The sequence below is a fragment of the Centropristis striata genome, chromosome 18 (genome assembly GCF_030273125.1).
Source record: "Centropristis striata isolate RG_2023a ecotype Rhode Island chromosome 18, C.striata_1.0, whole genome shotgun sequence".
NCBI lineage: Eukaryota > Metazoa > Chordata > Actinopteri > Perciformes > Serranidae > Centropristis > Centropristis striata.
The window spans coordinates 35,337,266-35,359,681 of NC_081534.1; the positions used below are offsets into that span (position 1 = coordinate 35,337,266).

At 35.5% G+C, this 22,416-nt stretch overlaps 1 protein-coding gene across 1 annotated transcript in view; it reads right to left on the reverse strand.

Annotated features, from left to right (window-relative positions):
- Window positions 1-22,416, reverse strand: part of asap2b (ArfGAP with SH3 domain, ankyrin repeat and PH domain 2b) — a 41,789-nt gene that overhangs the window by 18,009 nt on the left and 1,364 nt on the right. The window contains exons 2-10 of the mRNA XM_059356804.1: window positions 11,274-11,346; window positions 9,194-9,339; window positions 8,625-8,699; window positions 7,406-7,455; window positions 6,513-6,642; window positions 5,338-5,423; window positions 4,296-4,371; window positions 1,897-1,983; window positions 1,683-1,786 (exon numbers count right to left, since the gene is read on the reverse strand). Coding sequence (XP_059212787.1) covers window positions 1,683-1,786; window positions 1,897-1,983; window positions 4,296-4,371; window positions 5,338-5,423; window positions 6,513-6,642; window positions 7,406-7,455; window positions 8,625-8,699; window positions 9,194-9,339; window positions 11,274-11,346 — 827 coding nt within the window. The remainder of the gene's footprint in view (window positions 1-1,682; window positions 1,787-1,896; window positions 1,984-4,295; window positions 4,372-5,337; window positions 5,424-6,512; window positions 6,643-7,405; window positions 7,456-8,624; window positions 8,700-9,193; window positions 9,340-11,273; window positions 11,347-22,416) is intronic.

Genomic DNA, 22,416 nt, shown 5'->3' on the forward strand with positions numbered 1-22,416 from the left:
CTGTTTACATCAGAAGACTTTGAAACGGTTTGTAAAAGACTCGTGTCCCACCTGGTCCCTCTAAAGACATCTAGTGTTCAGAGTCTCTAGTCTCACTCTGAGGTTCAGACAGACTGACAGTCTATTTACAGACTACAACTAGATTCTTTTAGCAGTTTTTCCATCATCTCTTAGTAAAAACTGACTAACTGGAGGAGAAGCAGCTTTTGGCTCCAGCTGCTCTAGTGTGTGACTCAGTGGTTTGTGTTGAAAACAACAACAACAACAACAACAACAAAAAGAAGAGAAGACGCCACTAAATGCCCCTCACAAAGCTGAAGAAGGGTTTCTGTTTTATCACATGAAAAGTTGACTATTTTACAGTAAAACTAGATATAAGGAAGAATAAAGGAAAGGAACATTTAGAAATTAATTCATCATATACATTTATGTCCTATTTAATTATAATAATTATATTTATCAGCTCTATCAACTTTCATTTAGTTAATCAGACATTAATCATGGATTATTTATGACTTATTTATGTATAGGCCTACATTTATTGATACATTTTAACTGGGTCTCCTTACTGTTCTCTTTACTAACAAACAGCGCCCCAAAAATCTATATATGTGTTTAAATCTGTGTATCATTCGTTCTTTCCATTTTCAATTGGCAATCAAAAATCAAATAATGAAAAATTGACTGGTTATTTTGTTATTTGTTTTTTATTATAACACAAAAAAGGGAAAAAATGCTTGTTTTTTCATATTTCAATATTAGGCTCAGATCAAAAATATGAAATGGAAAAACAGGCACCAGGACTGAATTTGATTTTAATATTTAATTGGTCGGTTTATGTGACCCGGAAGTTTGACTGTTGGTCAGTGAGCCTCATTCTCTTCTCTGTAGTCAAACCAGCCGTCACTATATAATAATAATAATAATTATAATAATAATAATAATAATAATAATAATAATATATAATAATATATAATGTAGTGGATCTGAGCCTATGACTGAAATATGAAAAAGCAAGAATTTTTTTCGTTTTTTGTTTTATAATAGACAACAAATAACAAAACAACCAGTCAATTTTTCATTGTTTGATTTTAATTGCCAATTGAAAATGGAAAGAACGAACGATACACGGATTGTTTAACATGACATGGAGTTTGAAACTTGTTTCTATTACATTTTGAATTTTTTTCTTTTTATGGCGTTATATTGATAAATTAACACAAAAATATGTGAAATGACCCATTTTCATTCTATATGTTGGTTATACTTCTTAAATCAAGCAGAAGAAGTTTCATCCCCAAAAAATACTTAGAACTACCAGTAGGGTTAAGTTTAGAGGCACCACCTGTATTGGCACCACCTGTATTGGCACCACCTGTATTGGCACCACCTGTATTGGCACCACCTCCAGGCTTATAACAACATGCACATTGTTTACTATCCAACTGGTAATATGTTTTGTTTGTTTTGTTAATAATTGTTTCTTTTTTGTTTAAATTGAGACTTGTGCAACATTTGTTATCATTGTGTCATTTTTATGATATAAATGGAGGTAAAAGGAAATATCAGCTTGAAGAATCGGACTATAAATTCACAATCCAGTTCCAGAAAGCTTGTGTGACGTGTTGAAGCTGATTAGTGTGTCAGCTCCTGTTGCATGCTGGGAGTCGTGGTCCACTCACCCCTCGCTCCTCTTGTAGAGGACCCCGGAGCGCTCGGTGCCGTGCGCCTTGTTGCCCTGCAGCTGGTGGAGGCTGTAGCCGGCGCTCTGCTTGGCCTGAGCGTCCTGCAACACAGGAAACAGGAAACACTGACCGCCATGTTTGTAGTTCCACGTCCCGCTGAGGTTCTCACAGGTTCTAGAGATATGTTTATGAATATAGAAGTGTGGCTCACGTCTTTCTGCTCCGACTGCAGCGACGCCTTCAGCACGTCACGCAGCTGAATCAGCTGTTTCCTCTCCCCGTCCTGAGACTGCTTAATCTGACACCACAGAAGAAGAACAAGACACGCAGCAAACACCAAAGAAGATCTTTTTACTTTCCCACCAGAGAGACGTTTTATTAGTCAACTCAAGTCAAGTCACAGTTTATTTATAGACATTTAAAAACAAGCTCAGTGGACCAAAGAGCTGTACAGTTATTAACATAGAATAAAATCATACACAAATAGTTATAAATAAAAACAATAAAAACAATTAGATACTAAAAAACAGTAAAACAATAAAATAGTCATAAAAACTCAATCCAAAAACAGATAGAAAAGAAAAATAAAAGGGTAAAAAAAAGTAAAAGAAAGTCAAGGAGAATATAAAATTAAATGATTTAGTCCTTTTTTTAAATTATTGATTTATTTATTATAATTTAGGGAGGGATTCAAGTTGTTTTAAAGTTATTATTATAAAGTTATTACTTACCCACCAAAAACAGGATTTACATTATTTATATATATGAATATTTAAATATTTATTATTTTTATAAATTGGACACATTTATTTGTAGAATTCATGTGTGACCGGGGTTAGGAAGAGAAGGATTCAATTAATAATTAAGTTATTAATATAAAGTTATTACTTATCCACCAAAAGGAAGTTTTAAATTAATTATTATTAATATATTTTTTTAATTATTACTGATATATTTATTATATTGAGGGAGGGATTAAAGTTATTATTATACAGTTATTACTTATTCACCAAATGGAGCTTTTAAAAAATGTTTTTAAATTATTTATTTGTATATAAATATTTATTATTTTTTTAATATATTGGATACATTTATTTGTAGAATTTATGTGTGACCAGGGTTAGGAAGAGAAGGATTAATTAATAATAAAGTTATCAATATAAAGTTATTACTTATCCACTAAAAAGAACCATATTTTTTTAATTATTTGAAGTATTCATTTATATATAAATATTTATTATTTTTATATATTGGACACATTTATTGGTAGAATTTATATGTGTGACCAGGGAGAGGGAGGGAAGGATAAATAATAAAGTTCATATTAATTAATATTATTATTAGATTAAAGAGTCCTTAACTTTTATTTGATTTCTTTATTAATACATTTATCAACTAATACAACTAACTGCTTATAGATATAATAACTGATTAATAATTCAGATGTTTTCAGTGGTTAAATGTAATGAAGTACATTTACTCAAATACAAATTGAAGGTCGGCTACTTTTATTCCACCATCTATGAGATAAATTATTTAGCCAATAAAACTGACAAAAATATTTACAACATAATACAGAATAAAAAACACGAAGCTTAACAAGTATTTTCTTCTTCTATCTATCAATAGTGTCTTAATTATCTTGTTCTGAGTATAATTTACCTACTGACCATAGCTTTATGTGCTTATTATTATTATTATTATTATTATTATTATTATGTGCTTATTTAATTATCTTATTGTTTAAGGACTTGTTTTTAGGATTGACATTGTGAGCTTTTTCATGCTTTTCAAGCTCTTCAACTGTTGAATATGGCGAGTTTTTACCTCAAATATTGGCTCCAGTTGAGAGTTTTAGTTGCATGGAGTTTAAATGTTATTTCAAAATAATTTTCTATCACCAAAACGTGCTCGTTTCAAGTTTCAGGTTTATTTTAATGTTACTACAGTCGGCATGTTATTGGTTTTTCCAGTGTCTAGATATTTTTATCTTACTTAAAGAATTCTTACAAAGAAACATTTACCTACTGCACTGGCAGATAATTTGACTTGTTTCTAGCATGTGTTTGCTTCATTCTAGTGATTTATTTTGTATTTTTGTCAGTTAGTTTTTGTAGTGTGGTTTATTTACTTTCTTTATCTCTGTTTACATCTGACCACATCAGGCCTGACGTTATATTAGACCTTCTGTGGTTTTTTCCCCTGTATTGAATTTGTCATATACCTCTTATAACTATACTGTTTATATCTCTGCATATATTTAAATATATTTATTCATTGATGTTCATACATGCAAAAACTTATTTAACCTGTTTAATGCTAAAATATATTTTCTCCAATTTGCAAAATCTGTAAAATGCAATCAGGAAAACAAACAACACAATAATATATATTAATAATAAATGCCAAATTGCAGAAATGTATGTATATAATGTATGTATATGTCTTATTTTTTTAATATATCTATGAGTCTGTATCTGGAGCTGCTGTGACGACTACATTTTCCCACTGGATAAATAAAGTCTGATCTGATCAGAAGGACCTGATTCTTCTTCTACAGTTTGTGTAAACATGGATCAGAGAGCAGAGAGTGTGTGTTCTGGTCCTCACCGCCGTCAGGTCGCTGGCCAGTTTCTCTACAGACGGTCTGAGGCTCTCCACAGCTTTCAACCCGTCCTGGAAGAAACTAAACAACAACAACAACAAACACACCCAACATCAACAACACATCTTTCTTCTGATTAGATTTAGAATAGGAGCTCAGATACAGAGTGGAGAACCACAAGGCTCCGCCTCAGGACCTTTAATATTTCTATAAATTGTTATATTAAATTACATTTCTAATAAGATAAACCATCTGGCAGTGTCCAACACTATATTTGTGTGATATATTATGCAGACGACACTGATTTATTTGTCTCCAAATGTAATTTTTTTCTCATTAACCCTCAGGCATCAGTTTAATTTACGACTCTCTGAAGTCATTGGGGACAGAAATGTCCACTCCCCAAAAAACTGCTACAAAAACTTTATAGATAATATTTATTTTTATTTTTTCTGCGTAACACCCTAAACAGCTTCGGTCCTGCACACTGTGACCAAACACTCAATCATTTTGAGGATTTTAACTCTTTAAATGCCAGTTTGATTACCTGATGTCACTATTATTATGTTCTTATTTCCCATATAACCATTGACAACATGTCAATGTTGTTGAGTTTTTATTTACAACTTTAATCTCTTGACTTCAACTTTAAGTTGTTGCTTTTAAATTTACAACTTAATTTTGGGAAATTCTGAGAATTTGATTTTGAGTTTTATTTATTTGTGATTTACGACTTTAATCTCAGAATTACCAAGTTTTTTCTAGTAGATTTAAAGTGATGTGCTTCCTTGAATTTTTTTTTTTTTGATGAATCGTAGTTTTATTACTTGGTCTCTAAATGTTCTCTACAACCTTAAAGTTTTCATGTTGAATTGATTTATTTATTCCAGATTTGAAAGAGACTTCATGATTTCAGGGGCATTTTAACCGAATATTGTTCTTCCTGACAGACTGAAAGACACAACGGGTCAGAGCTCCCTGGAGAACAGAGTGATAAAACATCAGAGGCTGGTGAAGTGTGAGTTTGGACTTTACGTCTCTACGTACTTGCACTGAGCGTGAAAATACTTGATGAGGTTCTGCAGGAAGTCGGCGCCTTTCTTCACTTTGATCTCGTTGACTTTGAGGAGATACTGCAGAGACACAAACAGGACTTAAAGTTTACCACGACATATTTGTACTATTAACGGTAAAACAAACAAAATAATTTAGGGAGTAAAGGGGTCATATTTAAAGAAAGAATTCATGAAATAATTTTGTTTTTACACTGTTTCCCTAGAAACTTGTCAGGTACAAGAAACATATTCTGCTGTATTGGCCTCGTACAGAGAAACGGTGTAAAACATGATATCAGTAGGCTTATGAACCTCTTCAATATCATTTATGAAATAAAGTCTTACATTTAAAAGAAATAAACTTGAATTTCCACATTTAATAATAATAATAATAATAATAATAATAATAATAATGAAGTCATAACATTTGCCAGAAAAAAAGCTTTCTTTGAATTAAGTAGTAAATTAACAAACAAAACAAACAAAACAAAACAAAAACAGTGCAGAAAATTACGGGAAAAAACAAGATTTTCTCTGAGAGTTAAGTGGGGGGAAAAAATTAAAACCATAAATTTCTGAGTAAAATCTTGGTATTCTCCAGATTTAAGTGTTAAACTAACAAGAAAAAACTCTCCAATTTTTAGAAAAAAACTTGCAATTATTAAATCATATAAATAAGTGGGAATAAAACAACAACAACAAGCTGACATCTAATAAACAGAACCAGTTGGATATCTCTGAGATTTAATTTAATCCCCTCTCCTCTCACCTCTCCTCCTCTCCTCTCCTCTCCTCTCTCCTCCTCTCCTCTCCTCCTCTCCTCTCTCCTCCTCTCCTCTCCTCCTCTCCTCCTCTCCTCTCTCCTCCTCTCCTCTCCATCTCCTCCTCTCCTCTCCTCTCCTCTTCTCTCCTCTCCTCTCCTCTCCTCTCCTCTCCTCTCCTCTCCCCCTCTCCTCCTCTCCTCTCCTCTCCTCTCCTCCTCTCCTCTCCTCTCCTCTCCTCTCCTCTCCCCCTCTCCTCCTCTCCTCTCCTCTCCTCTCCTCCTCTCCTCTCCTCTCCTCTCCTCTCCTCTCCTCTCCTCTCCTCTCCTCTCCTCTCCTCTCCTCTCCTCCTCTCCTCTCCTCCTCTCCTCTCCTCCTCTCCTCTCCTCCTCTCCTCTCCTATCACCTCACACATCTGCAGCTGGAACAGCCTCCTCTCCTTCTCCATCTCCTCGGCGATCTCTCCTCCGCTGAACTCGGTGCGGATCATCCCGTGCTGCTTGGCGTGTTCTCGCTTCTCCTTCTCGATCTTCGCCCTGAGGGAGAGGTCAACAAACAAACTGTAAACAAACAGACAAACAAAAAAAACAAACAAACAGAAACAAACTGAAACAAACAGACAAACTGAAACAAATGGAAACAAACACAAACAAATAAACAAACAGCAACAAACAAACTGAAACAAACACAAACAAACAGACAAACTGAAACAAACACAAACAAACTGAAACAAACAAAAACAAACAAACACAAATAAACACAAACAAACTGAAAAACCCCCAAGAGAGAAACAAACAAACAAACAAACAAACAAACAAACAAACAAACAAAAAACAAATTGAAATAAACAAAAACCAAACAAAACCAAACAAACTGAAACAAACAAACAGAAACAAACAAAAAACAAACAGCAACAAACAAACTGAAACAAACACAAACAAACAGACAAACTGAAACAAACACAAACAAACAAACTGAAACAAACACAAACAAACAAACACAAATAAACACAAACAAACTGAAAAACCCCCAAGAGAGAAACAAACAAACAAACAAAAAACAAATTGAAATAAACAAAAACCAAACAAAACCAAACAAACTGAAACAAACAAACAGAAACAAACAAAAAACAAACAGAAACAAACAAACTGAAACAAACAGAAACAAACAAACAAACGCCTCATTTGCATATCTAAACATAACTTTACAGAAAACTATTGTGTTAAAGTAAACAACAATAAACTGTTGTTTTCATGTTCAGATCTGTAACCATGAAGATTAATATCAGAGTTTTCTTACAGTTTGGTCTCGTAATCCTTCCACGACTTGTCAAACGGCTTCTTCAGATCCTGCAGGAGGAAGTGATGTCACATTACCGCACCGACCAATCAGATCACAGCATTCAGGCAGAACAACAAACCGACTTCAAGCCGAGACAAAGATGAAACACGTTGTCATGGTAACTCTGCTGACACGGCTTTTACTTTAATGGTTTTTAATAAATGAGAAGAGACAATTATGATAAAAAATATTGACTTTTACACGAGGAGCCAGAATTTATATTCAGCTCTTAATCCTAACATTAAATTAAATTATAATAATTATAATATTATACCATATAAATGGGCTTTAAAAGTATGTTTTCTTTTTAAAAGATCGCCAAAAATCAGGACAGGAGAGGCTGTTTACACAGAGCTGAGAGGAGAGGACAGGAGAGGCTGTTTACACAGAGCTGAGGGGAGAGGACAGGAGAGGCTGTTTACACAGAGCTGAGAGGAGAGGACAGGAGAGGCTGTTTACACAGAGCAGAGAGGAGAGGACAGGAGAGGCTGTTTACACAGAGCAGAGAGGAGAGGACAGGAGAGGCTGTTTACACAGAGCAGAGAGGAGAGGACAGGAGAGGCTGTTTACACAGAGCAGAGAGGAGAGGACAGGAGAGGCTGTTTACACAGAGCAGAGAGGAGAGGACAGGAGAGGCTGTTTACACAGAGCTGAGAGGAGAGGACAGGAGAGGCTGTTTACACAGAGCTGAGAGGAGAGGACAGGAGAGGCTGTTTACACAGAGCTGAGAGGAGAGGACAGGAGAGGCTGGAAACATGACAATACTACAATATTTACAGTACGTGGAGAAAACTTTTTGTGCTTTTTGTTGTAATTTTATGGAATTTTTTTGTAATTTTATGTCTTTTTTGGTAATTTTGTGTCTCTTTTTTTTTTTTTTTTTAAGATTATTTTATTGGCATTTTGCTGCTTTATTAGATAGTGACAGATAGAAAGGGGGAGACAGAGGGGAGGACATGCGGCAAAGGGGCCTCAGGCCGGATTCGAACCCGGCGAATCCGCCGCAGCAAGGACTCAGCCTTAATGGTTTTGTGTTATTCTGCACAGAGACATGTTGAGTTCCTCTGATTGAGCTGACTGTAGAGCTGCAGGACCTCTAGATGACATAGATCATATAGATGATATGTATCTGATATGTTTGAGGAAGAGCAGCGAGTGGTTCAGCGTGATGACGAACCCCTTTGACTCCCTTCAGGTCTCCCTTCAGCAGGCTGTCCAGAGGAAACGTGATGATGTTGTTCATGTTCTGCAGCTGTGGACAGGAAGTCAGAGAGTCAGAGTGACATCACACAGAGACAGAAAGGACACGCCAGGCCCCGCCCCCAGGCCCCGCCCCCTGGCTCAGTCCAGGCCCCGCCCCCAGGTGCTGCCCCGCCCCAGGCCCAGTCCAGGCCCCGCCCCCAGGCCCTGCCCCGCCCCCAGGCTCAGTCCAGGCTCCGCCCCAGGCTCAGTCAAGGCCCCGCCCCCAGGTGCTGCCCCGCCCCAGGCCCAGTCCAGGCCCCGCCCCCAGGCCCTGCCCCGCCCCCAGGCTCAGTCCAGGCTCCGCCCAGAGGCTCAGTCCAGGCCCCGCCCCCAGCCTCAGTCCAGGCCCAATCCCCCCCCCAGTCCAGGTCCCGCCCCCAGGCCCAGTCCAGGCCCCTCCCCCAGCCCCCCCCAGTCCAGGTCCCGCCCCCAGGCCCCGTCCAGGCCCCCCCCAGTCCAGGCCCCGCCCCCAGCCCCCCCCCAGTCCTGGCCCCGCCCCCTCACCAGGTTCTTGAAGAGCGCCGTCAGCTCTTTGGTGAAGACGGAGAACTTGAGGAAGGCGGAGCCGACCTCGGCGTCCTCCCTGCAGACGCAGTGATCTCCGAACTTCTCCACCGACTGGACGTACTGCTCCTCGTTCTCCACGTGAGCTGGAACACAGACGGACCGCCACACCACATTTACATTTAGTCATTTAGTCATTTAGTCATTTAGTCATTCAGGAGACGCTTTTATCCAAAGCAACTCACAGAAAAAGGGAAACAATCCAGGAATAATCATGGTTCATATTTATTTCATTTTCTGGCTTCCAACGATGATAAAAACAAGATAAATACATCAAACAACTGAGACAATATTCTGTTGTTAGTTGTGTCAGGGCACTACAACATCTTTGATCTCATGTGTTTTTATCTATTATAGTCATATTATTTATTTTAATGTATGCATACTGTATACATGTATATATATATATGTATATATAATGTGCAGAAGTCTGAGGCAGCTGTGAAGAATTGATTTGATGCTGGTTTAGATTTTTCTTCTGATACTTTCCATTTTGTTAATTGATAAAAAATAAATAAATACAAATAAATAAATTATTAACAGCATTCTTATTTTACAGCATTTTTCACACCTGCCTAAAACTTTATCACAGTACGAATGAACTTTTGTAACTTAATACAATTCAATTGAAATCAAATAAATACATTAAAAAAATAAAAACATAAATAAATACATAAATACAGAAACAGTTGTTTCTGTATTTCACACACACACACACACACACATATTAAATAAATGTCATATAAATGATAATCATATAAAATCAATTCAAACCCAATGTAAATTGTTCTTTGAAGAATTTTATTGTATAATAATAATAATGATAATATAAAACAATATCATAATAATAATAATAATAATAATAATAACAACAATTAACTTTAGTAACCTAATAAGATTAAATTGAAAATTAATATTACATAAAAAATTAATAAAAATAAAAATAAACAGTATATATATTTCTATATATGAATGAATAATATACTGTTTATTTATGAATCATATTAAGGTAAAACAGATCAATAACTGATAATAATCGTTTCTTTCTGTTCCTCGACCGTCTGAAACAGATTTTATTTAAATCAGAGAACGTGAGAATATTTCTGTCTGGTTGTGAGTCGGGAGGCGGCGGCTCCCGCTCGGCATGCTGGGACACGACACGGGAATGTCAGGAATGTGTGGAGGTGAGACTCCACCTGTCTACACACACACACACACACACACACACACACACACACACACACACACACTCCCAGAGCTCAGCTCGGCTCACTGTCACGTTGTTAATCTTCTCTTGTGATTGTGAAACTGTTTGTGAGAGATTTTGCCGTTAATGATCTGCAGACTGACTTTATGGAAGGAGTCAGTGTTTATGAATGAACCTCCTCCTCCTGTCTCTATAAAAACTACAACTGTTACAGTGCAATGTCACTTTCCACTAACTGGATCAACAATTAGAGCACAAAGACCATGAAAATGCATTTGGAAATCAAATGCATTCAATAAAAGCACGCTCTGTTTTGTACAACCAGAAATCCAAACTCAACATGATGAAAAACTAATTAAAATGAATAATTAAGTTGGAAGTCAATAACAGCAAAACATCAACAAGCCCAACACCAGAACTAATAACTAATAAACCAGCTAATGTTACTGACAAGGTTTGCTAAAAAGGAAAGACTTTAGTCCTTTTTTAAAAGTGTCTATGGACTGTGGTGCCTTCAGGGTACTGGGTAACTTAAAAATGTGTTTATGGGAAATATCATCTTTTTAATAAATGCTTATTAATTGTGTCAGCAGTGCAAAACAACAACTGATCATTCCTGTTTAATCAGCGCTGTCGTTTTGAGTGTTGGGACTACACTTCCCATCATGCAGCTGGTGGTGCAGCAGGAAGTGGAGGTCTGACACTAAGGGGAAATGCAGACACTGATAACAGTTGATGTGTGAGCAGCAGACAGGAAGTGTTGTGGTGAGAGAGCTTTGGTATTTATGGACACACTGTGAAACTGTCACTCACCCAAACCAGACGTGTTGATGGCCTTCACCGACTTCTTGATCTTATACAGAACTGATCGGTCCACGTCCAGAGCCTGAGGGGGGACAGAGAGAGTCAGGACCAGAGACCAGAGGACACAGCTGGAAACACAACTGGAAACACAGCTGGAAACACAGCTGGAAACACAGCTGGAAACAACTGGAAACACAACTGGAAACACAGCTGGAAACACTGGAAACAACTGGAAACACAACTGGAAACACAGCTGGAAACACAGCTGGAAACAGCTGGAAACACAACTGGAAACACAGCTGGAAACACAACTGGAAACACAGCTGGAAACAACTGGAAACACAACTGGAAACAACTGGAAACACAGCTGGAAACAGCTGGAAACACAACTGGAAACACAGCTGGAAACACAGCTGGAAACAGCTGGAAACACAACTGGAAACACAACTGGAAGCACAACAGGAAACACAACTGGAAACAACTGGAAACGCAGCTGGAAACAACTGGAAACACAGCTGGAAACATAACTGGAAACACAACTTGAAACACAGCTGGAAACAGCTGGAAACACAACTGGAAACACAGCTGGAAACACAGCTGGAAACAGCTGGAAACACAACTGGAAACACAACTGGAAGCACAACAGGAAACACAACTGGAAACAACTGGAAACGCAGCTGGAAACAACTGGAAACACAGCTGGAAACAACTGGAAACACAGCTGGAAACACAGCTGGAAACAGCTGGAAACACAACTGGAAACACAGCTGGAAACACAGCTGGAAACATAACTGGAAACACAACTGGAAACACAGCTGGAAACAGCTGGAAACGCAGCTGGAAACACAACTGGAAACACAACTGAAAACACAGCTGGAAACAACTGGAAACACTAAAAAACACTGTGACTGTGGCTCAGTTAGTAGATCGGTCGCCCATTGATCGGTGGTTCTAACCCCGACCATGGCAGCTACATGTTGAAGTGTCCTTGAGCAAGACACTGGACCCCAAATGTCTCCTGATGCTGCGTTCATCGGTGTGTGAATGAATTCCTGCTGGTGGCAGGGTAGCCTCTGCCACCAGTATGAATGTGTGTGTGAATGTGTGAATGAGTCAGTCTGTAGTGTAAAGCGCTTTGGATAAAAGAGATATAGAAGTGCACTCCATTTACCATTTACAGCTGGAAACACGGGAAAAACACAACTGAAAACATCTAGAAACACTAAAAAACTGCTGGACACAACTGAAAATAGATGGAAACACAACTGGAAACATATACATTTTCATGTTACATTCAGAAAAGCTGGATGTTTGCTGGAGATGTGAGTCTGGATGCTCAGTTTTGAAAAATGGGTGTTTACAGGGTTTTTCCCTCTGTGATGCATTCAAAGACACTCAGTGAACTTCAGTAAATATGTACAAAGTTATGTTTGAATAAATGAAAGCCAACAATATTTACAATAAAATGAGTTAAAATATATATAAAATGCTATTCACAATTCATTTTTATCAATTAACAAAATGCAAAGTGAGAGAACAGAAGAACAATCTAAATCAAATCAATATCTGGTATATATACACACACTACTGTTTTCTTTGTTTCTTTAACAACTTCTCTCTTGAACTTTAAATGACAAAAACAACAGCTTCAGCTTCTGTTGCTGCTTTTTCACATTGAAGTTAGAATATAATAAAACAAACAGAACTTCATCCAACAGAAACTACATTTAAAAACCAGCCGACTTCTTTGGTTTCATGAGGTTTTGTCCAATCAGCTGGCTGCATGTAAAGCAGCCGTGATCAGCTGATAAGCCGAGGCCCCGCCCACCTCGCCCACTGAGTCACAGCTCAGACAGGCAGCCGCTCCACAGACTCAGAGCAACGTTCAAGCACCGCAGGAACATTCAGTTATGAGTTATTAAATAGTTATAAATGTCTGTCTCAAAGCTGCAGCTGGTTTCTTTCACCTGTTTGACTTTTTTTATCTGAATAAAAGAAGAAAAACATCACAACCAGATGCACCAACTTTGGAAGATTGGTTGAAAATAGTTCACGAAATCTACATCATGAAAGAGAAACTAACTTTCATCAGGGAGATTTGAAGGATTGTGGTGAAAATGGATCCAAAACATTAAACCAAGGAGAACAAATCTGCTTCAGTTAGCAAGCAACCTGCTGAAGAGACTGTTGTTGTTGTTGTTGTTGTTGTTGTTGTTGTTGTTGTTGTTGTTTAAGAAGATCTACTCCTGTCAGAGTCAGTGTGACATCTTTTGTTCAGCTGTTCATAGTTTGATTAACATTAAAGTAAAATAAAAATAAAAAGGGAAAACTGATAAAGAAAAGCCTAGTGCGTCTGGTGGATTGGTGTTTGTATTAAATATATTTACTGTATATTATTGCCTGATGAAAATTATTTGTACCAAATTGTATTTTCAACTCCTGGACTTTGTATGACTTTCATAATAATAATTAAAAAAACAGGAACATTTACATTAATAACATTTTATCACAAAGTCAGGCCCTCGGCAGCATATATGACGCATCATATGGACACATCCTGCTGCAGCTAGCGGTGATTAATAACAACGTACCAGAGCAACTAGGTTATTAGTTTGTTTTTTACAAAATCCACATACTATAGTATGACCTTTTTAAAATGTTTGGATATTCCATACAGAGTATAATTGGTCCATTTTTAGCATTTATTAGTCATTTTTGACAAAAGTCAACATGCTATAGTGTGACATTTTTCCGAGGGGGTTATTATTATTTCTGGACATCCCATAATATGGTGTTGTTGTTTTTGCGAATGATGTATGAACTATACCACCAACAGAGTTTAACTGGGCCGTTTCTAGCATCCTCACGCATTTTAAAATTGGACCTTTTCTGACAAAAAACAACGTTATAATATGACTTCATCCATGACATCCATATGACATCCCATAATACAGTGTTTTTATGACATTGTTTGACACATAATACTATAACATGTATCAACAGAGTATTATTAGTCCATTTTTAGCATTTTTTGTCATTTTTTTTAGGGGGTCATTCTGGACATCCCATAATATGTTTTCACATCATTTCTGACCTTATTATGATCTAATATGTATCAACAGACTATTATTGAGCCATTTGAAGCAGTTTTAGTTGTTGACTATACATTTATGTCATACAATTAACTAACTAGATACAAAAGACTATAATTGGTCCATTTTAAGCAGTTTAGTGATTTTAAAATTTGACCTATTTGACAAAAATGGACATGCTGTAGTGTGACTTTGTTTCTTCTATTTTTGGACGTCTCATAATCTGGTGTCTTTCTGTCTTTTCTCTGTCAGAGTGAGTGAGGAGTTACCTTGGTACTTAGTTACTTTGGTAAGAAATCTTGTGTGTTTTTCAAGGCGTTTGTTTGCGTTCAGCTGGACGAATACTAAATAATCCAGACCGACTGATTATTGCTGATTATTGCTGATTATTGCTGATTATTGCAGCATGTTTTTCACAAACAGATATATAAATACATATGTATTTTATGTTTGTGCTACGACTGAAGACAAACTGACTTCCTGTTGCCCTCAGCTGCTAAATTAAAAGCTCTCTTGTAATGTGTGTGTGGTTATGCCATTTATATTTACGTAATATATGATATAAACACAGCAGCAGCGCGGTTTGAAACGTCGCTCACCAAAATAACTGCAACTCATATTCTGTCTGTGAGTTGGTCCGGCTGAAAAAAGCATATTTATTATTTTCTCAACACTAAACAGAGTCTGACTGACGATAAGAATAATAAGCCTTGTTTATATTAAACTGTATTTATGACTTTATTTATCATTAACACACAGAGAGGATTGACAGATAAACATGTCAATAATAAAGCAACAACAACACAGATATAATGAGGTAATACTCAAACATTTGGTGCAAAACTGTTTCTATGCAAACGAGCCTCACTGCAAAAACTGTAAAATATACTGTACTTATATATAAATACACACTAAAGTACTAAAGTTTGGGGTCACTTAGAAATGTCCTTATTTTAGAAAGAAAAGCAGAAAGAAATGAAAATAACAGACATACAGTCAAGGCATCGTTCATTTATGTTAAATGACTTTTAAAGATGGAAACATATAATATATATTATATATTACATGTTTCCATGTGTTCCAGTGGCACATTGTGTTAATCCACGTCTCTGGAGGGAGATCTGTACACGTTAAAATGATTATTTATGCCTTTTGTTTTCATACAAAACAACACAGACATTTTCTGGGTGACCTCAAACTTTTGACTAATTTTAGTAATTTTACTAACGGTGCGTTCAAGGTCCACACCAATGTCATATTTTTCGGCGTTGTTCTGAGACTCTCAGTGTGAATGAAACACACCATGAGGTGTTACGGTAAGAATGTGTTAGACCCGCCTTCAAAATAAAAGCAAACACATGTAGCTTTCAAAATAAGAGCACATGGATGTGTTACCAGAGTCCACCACAGAATTTACAAGAAGACTGTCAAAATAAGAGCCTTAAATAAAACATATAAGAACCCTTATTCTCCTTTACAATAATTCATTAAAATATGAAATGATTCAGATGAAATAGTGGCGTTAGAATGTGTGAGAGGCACCAAATTTAGGCTTTTAGGGCAAAAAATGTTCTCCAGGGGCATACTGCCCCGGACCCCCGGACTTTGTTTGTCCCCCATCATCGTCTCAGAAAATCCTGACAGACAGTAAATCAGCCAGCAGGATGCTGAGGGTGATGATAGTTGTTTGTTTGTTAAAACCGTATTTCAACATTTGTCAGATTGAGCCTTTTTGTAAGACTCTACAGTACTAGTATTTATAATAAATGGCTTATAATAACACATAATAGTCATCATTTAGAAATTCCTGTCAACTTTGGCTTCTCTACCACCAGGCTAAGCAAGTTTTCTGCTTATATATATATATATATATATATATATATATATATATATATATATATAACAAACAAACTCCTTTCATCACCCTATATATATATATATATATATATATATATAAGCAGAAAACTTGCTTAGCCTGGTATATATATACAGTCATGGGACTAAAGGTACATTTGTTGGACAAATATAATGATAACAACAAAATAGCTGATAAGAGTTTAATTATAGAGCTGATATCTAGACATTTATTTATATTTACTGATTATAACCAAAATCATTATCAATAAAACCATGGAAAATGTCTACATATCACCTCTTAAATTAAAGGGTGGCCCAATATTTTTTTCCATGACTATATATATATATATATATATATATATATATATATAGTATATATATAGCACCATATATATATATATATATGGTGAGCCTCCACGTTGCCTCCTGTTACCATCAGGAACCCATTCATTCTGATGAACGCAGACAGTTAGAGTGAAATCATTAGTGTAATATAATAAATATATTGATATATTTTTTAATGTGATATGGAATCAGACCATATCACAAATGTCGATATAGTTAAAAAAAGTCTCTTTCTTTCTATATAAATGCCCTCACTAGGGTTTGTCATGTTTAGTTCTTTTGTAATGTTCCTTATTCTTTGCTCATATAAATATTTTTTTTTTTCAGAAAGAGATTTTTTATTTCATAGACTGAAACCTGCAGAACTTCCTCAGTGACCCTTGAGACCATAGAAAGCATCGGACCAGAGTCTGTTTCTCACTGATGTGAAGTCTGAATCTCTCAAAATGTGACATTTTATGGACCAAATGATTCATAATTAATAGAAACAAACAGAGCTGGATGATCTTCTGTCCTGATTCAGATTATTATACATGTTACTAACAATAAATGTCAGCAGGTTTACGATGATTAAAAAGTCTAAATCTGCATCAGGAGTCAAATATTATAACGTCATTAATACGTCATTTAATTATAATATTACAGGACGGAGGAAGATATTTCTGATGACACATTTAGAATTACTGAAGAGAAACAAAACAGAACAAATAACTCAGCTGGGGATAAATAAATTAATGGGAACCTAATAAATAAAATACAAAAAAAATCTATGAATGATGAAATAAACGTAAAACTAAAAATAGATAAATTACTCATGAATTAATAAATCATGTTATAAATATGGGGAAATGACCAAGGGGAAAATAATGAAAAAATAAATACATAAATATGAATATATACATGGAAAAATACATTTAAAAATTAATAACATAGAAAATTAAAGAATTAAAGAGGTCAGAAAATAGAAATAAAGAAGCAAATTAAAACAGAAATATCAACTTATGTCACATTTGTCAACTAATTAATGGCAATATTTATTTTTTTTAATATTATTTTTGGTACTTTATTTAATCAGGGAGAAATCTTAATGTTTTACTTTATTGTCTGACTAAAATGTTTTTTGTTTCTCAACGTAAAGAGTCGTGCAGACATAAAAACTGATGGAAATATATATATATATAGTATATATATATATATATATATATATATATATATACACTACCGGTCAAAAGTTTTAGAACACCCCAATTTTTCCAGTTTTTAATTGAAATTCAAGCAGTTCAAGTCAAATGAACAGCTTGAAAGGGTCCAAAGGTAAGTGGTGAACTGCCAGAGGTAAATAAAAAAAGGTAAGCTTAACCAAAACTGGAAAATAATGTACATTTCAGAATTATACAAGTAGGCCTTTTTCAGGGAACAAGAAATGGGTTAACAACTTAACTCTATGGAGTCTTGGGCTATTTTGTCCATTTTTGATTTCTTTTCATGTCTTTGTAAGTCATTTTGTGTCTTTTTTTAGTCATTTTGTGTCTTTTTTTGGTCATTTTGTGTCTTTTTTTTGGCATTTTGTGTCATTTTGTGTCTTTTTTTGGTCATTTTGTGTCTTTTTTTAGTCCTTTAGTCCAACATAAAATGTGATTTTGAATCTTTTTTTTACTTTCAAAACACTATCATGCTCAATAAAGAATTTTAAATGACATTAAACTGCATCATTTTCAATTAAATTCTGGAAAAGTTGGTGTGTTCTAAAACTTTTGACCAGTAGTGTATATATATATATATATATATATATATATATAGTATACATATTTTATTATTGTCCCATGCAACAATCTATTTCAACTAATGTGCATTATCTGTGCCATACAAAACCTAACAATAATATTCCCAACATGTTGAACAGCAGCCATGTAAATATTGTTTGTGTATATTTAGTTTGTTTATTTTCTATCTTTGTTTGTGGAGCTGCTGTGACGACGCTGAGGGATAAATAAAGTCTGATCTTCTCTTAATTAAACCTCAGGTGATCTCATCTGTTTATCGTCGTTATGATGAAGAAACTTGAAGTGGTCTCGCTGCGTTCGAGTGCAGACGGACGAGTCGGGACACGAGTGAAGCCTTGAGCGACAGAAGAAGAAAGAGCGAGTGGAGAGAAAGAACAGAGTGATGTTCTCCCCGAGGCCGAGAGAGACGAGCCGAGACACGACCAGACGGGAACACGCCGCGCTGCTCAGACGCCTCATTCTTCAGACTCATGCTCTACTCTTTATCTTTCACGTGTGTTTTTACACAATTCTGGATTATTCACAACCAAAAGTGTTGCTTTAACTCTCTGAATCCTGAACATTTTACAAAGGTCGCCAAAGATGCGCCGTTTATCTTAGAGAGAAACTGTAATAACAGGCTTTATCTTGAGACTTTCAACTGTCCGACGGTCCTCGAACGTATCATCAGTTATTAAAAGTGATCAAAACTTTATTCTCCATGTGTCATTTAAAATAAACCAGATCCTGTTAAAAACATTAAATTATGGTCAACCGTCACGTGACAAATATTCACTGAGAATCTGTTTACACAGAGCAGAGAGGAGAGGACAGGAGAGGCTGTTTACACAGAGCAGAGAGGAGAGGACAGGAGAGGCTGTTTACACAGAGCAGAGAGGAGAGGACAGGAGAGGCTGTTTACACAGAGCAGAGGGGAGAGGACAGGAGAGGCTGTTTACACAGAGCAGAGAGGAGAGGACAGGAGAGGCTGTTTACACAGAGCTGAGAGGAGAGGACAGGAGAGGCTGTTTACACAGAGCTGAGAGGAGAGGACAGGAGAGGCTGGAAACATGACAAGACTTCAATATGTGGAGCAAACTTTTTTGGTTATTTTAAATCTTGTTTTTGTCATTTTATATATATATTTTTGGTTATTTTTAGTCATTTTACATATTTTTGGTAATTCTTTTTTATTTTTTTAGGCAATTTTGTGTTGTTTGTTGTTTTTTACAACATTCGTGACACTTGTGGGGAAAAGTGTTTATAAATGAAATCCATTTTATTCCAATTTAAAAAAAAACATTTATCAGAGAAATTCAACATTATTCTGCACTAAGAGTGTTTGAGTTGTTCTGATTGTGTTGATTCCACAGAGCTGCAGGACAAATAGATTCAAGAGATTATAGAGATTTTATATGTTATGAGAGAAATACAAGGACACAGAGTAGAAAGAGTAGAAAAAAGCCAAACAATCACTAACAAATGAATAAACAAATGCAAATAAAACAAAATCCAAATGGGGCAATAAATAAATACATACATGCATATATAAATGTAAATATATGCATTTATTGATTGAGATAATAAATAAATAAATGATCTGCCTGGGTGTGAAGGGTTGAATGTAAAATGACTTTTCAATGAAGCAGCTTGAAATAAATGACAGAGTCTGAAACAAGAAGCTAAAGACGAGTGAGTCACTCCTTAACCTTTGACCTCCTACTACGGCTCCTCCTCTCAGAGCAGTGGAGGAACATGCACGGTCATCGCTGTGTTGCAAAACAAAGAAGAAACTCCAAACTCTTACAAAATGTTGAGCAGCTGGAGATTCAACTGCTGTTTCACCAAGAGGAAGTGTTTCTCTCACTTCTTCTTTTCAATGAAAAAAACGACTTTTACTGCCTGGAAATGTGCACAGTGTTAAAACTCTGAGAGCAGGGACACACAAACACGCTGCCAGCATTTATACCCAAACCCACACTTTAACTACATTTATAACCCAAAAAAACACACTTTAACTACATTAACACCCAAGAAACACACTTTTACTACATTTATACCCCAAAGAAACACACTTTAACTACATTTTAAACCAAAGAAACACACTTTAACTACATTTATAACCAAAGAAACACACTTTAACTACATTTATAACCAAAGAAACACACTTTAACTACATTAACACCCAAGAAACACACTTTAACTACATTTATACCCCCAAGAAACACACTTTAACTACGTTTATACCCAAGAAACACACTTTAACTACATTTATACCCAAGAAACACACTTTAACTATGTTTATACCCAAAGAAACACACTTTAACTACATTTATAACCCAAAAAAACACACTTTAACTACATTAACACCCAAGAAACACACTTTAACTACATTTATACCCCCAAGAAACACACTTTAACTACATTTATACCCCAAAGAAACACACTTTAACTACATTTTAAACCAAAGAAACACACTTTAACTACATTTATAACCAAAGAAACACACTTTAACTACATTTATACCCCAAAGAAACACACTTTAACTACATTTATAACCAAAGAAACACACTTTAACTACATTTATAACCAAAGAAACACACTTTAACTACATTAACACCCAAGAAACACACTTTAACTACATTTATACCCCCAAGAAACACACTTTAACTACGTTTATACCCAAGAAACACACTTTAACTACATTTATACCCAAGAAACACACTTTAGCTGTGTTTATACCCAAAGAAACACACTTTAACTACATTTAAAACCAAGAAACACACTTTAACTACGTTTATACCCAAAGAAACACACTTTAACTACGTTTATACCCAAGAAACACACTTTAACTACGTTTATACCCAAAGAAACACACTTTAACTACGTTTATACCCAAAGAAACACACTTTAACTACGTTTATACCCGTTCTCTGGTGAGCTGCTGCTGATACCAGAAACAATAAAAACACATCAAACATGTGGATCACCTGAGGGCCACCACCTCCAGGCCTAGAACTACATACACACTGTTTACTATCCAACTGTTAATATGTTTGCTTTGTTTTGTTAATAAATGTTTCTTTTTTTGTTTAAATTGAGACTTGTGTAACATTTGTTATCAACCCAAAAAACGGCCCAAAAAAAATCAGCAGCACATATCAGGGATCAGTTAAGACTGATGTCAAAATAATCAGTATCGGCATTAAAAAACCTGTATAGGTAGACCACTACAAGAAACACACTTTAACTACGTTTATAACCAAAGAAACACACTTTAACTACGTTTATACCCAAAGAAACACACTTTAACTACATTAACACCCAAGAAACACACTTTAACTACATTAACACCCAAGAAACACACTTTAACTACGTTTATACCCAAATAAATACACTTTAACTACATTAACACCCAAGAAACACACTTTAACTACGTTTATACCCAAAGAAACACACTTTAACTATGTTTATAACCAAAGAAATACACTTTAACTACGTTTATACTCAAGAAACACACTTTAAGTATGTTTATACCCAAAGAAACACACTTTAACTACATTTATAACCAAAGAAATACACTTTAACTACGTTTATACTCAAGAAACACACTTTAAGTATGTTTATACCCAAAGAAACACACTTTAACTACGTTTATAACCAAAGAAATACACTTTAACTACGTTTATACTCAAGAAACACACTTTAACTACATTAACACGCAAGAAACACACTTTAACTACGTTTATACCCAAAGAAACACACTTTAACTACATTTATAACCAAAGAAATACACTTTAACTACGTTTATACTCAAGAAACACACTTTAACTATGTTTATAACCAAAGAAATACACTTTAACTACGTTTATACTCAAGAAACACACTTTAAGTATGTTTATACCCAAAGAAACACACTTTAACTACGTTTATAACCAAAGAAATACACTTTAACTACGTTTATACTCAAGAAACACACTTTAACTACATTAACACGCAAGAAACACACTTTAACTACGTTTATACCCAAAGAAACACACTTTAACTACATTTATAACCAAAGAAATACACTTTAACTACGTTTATACTCAAGAA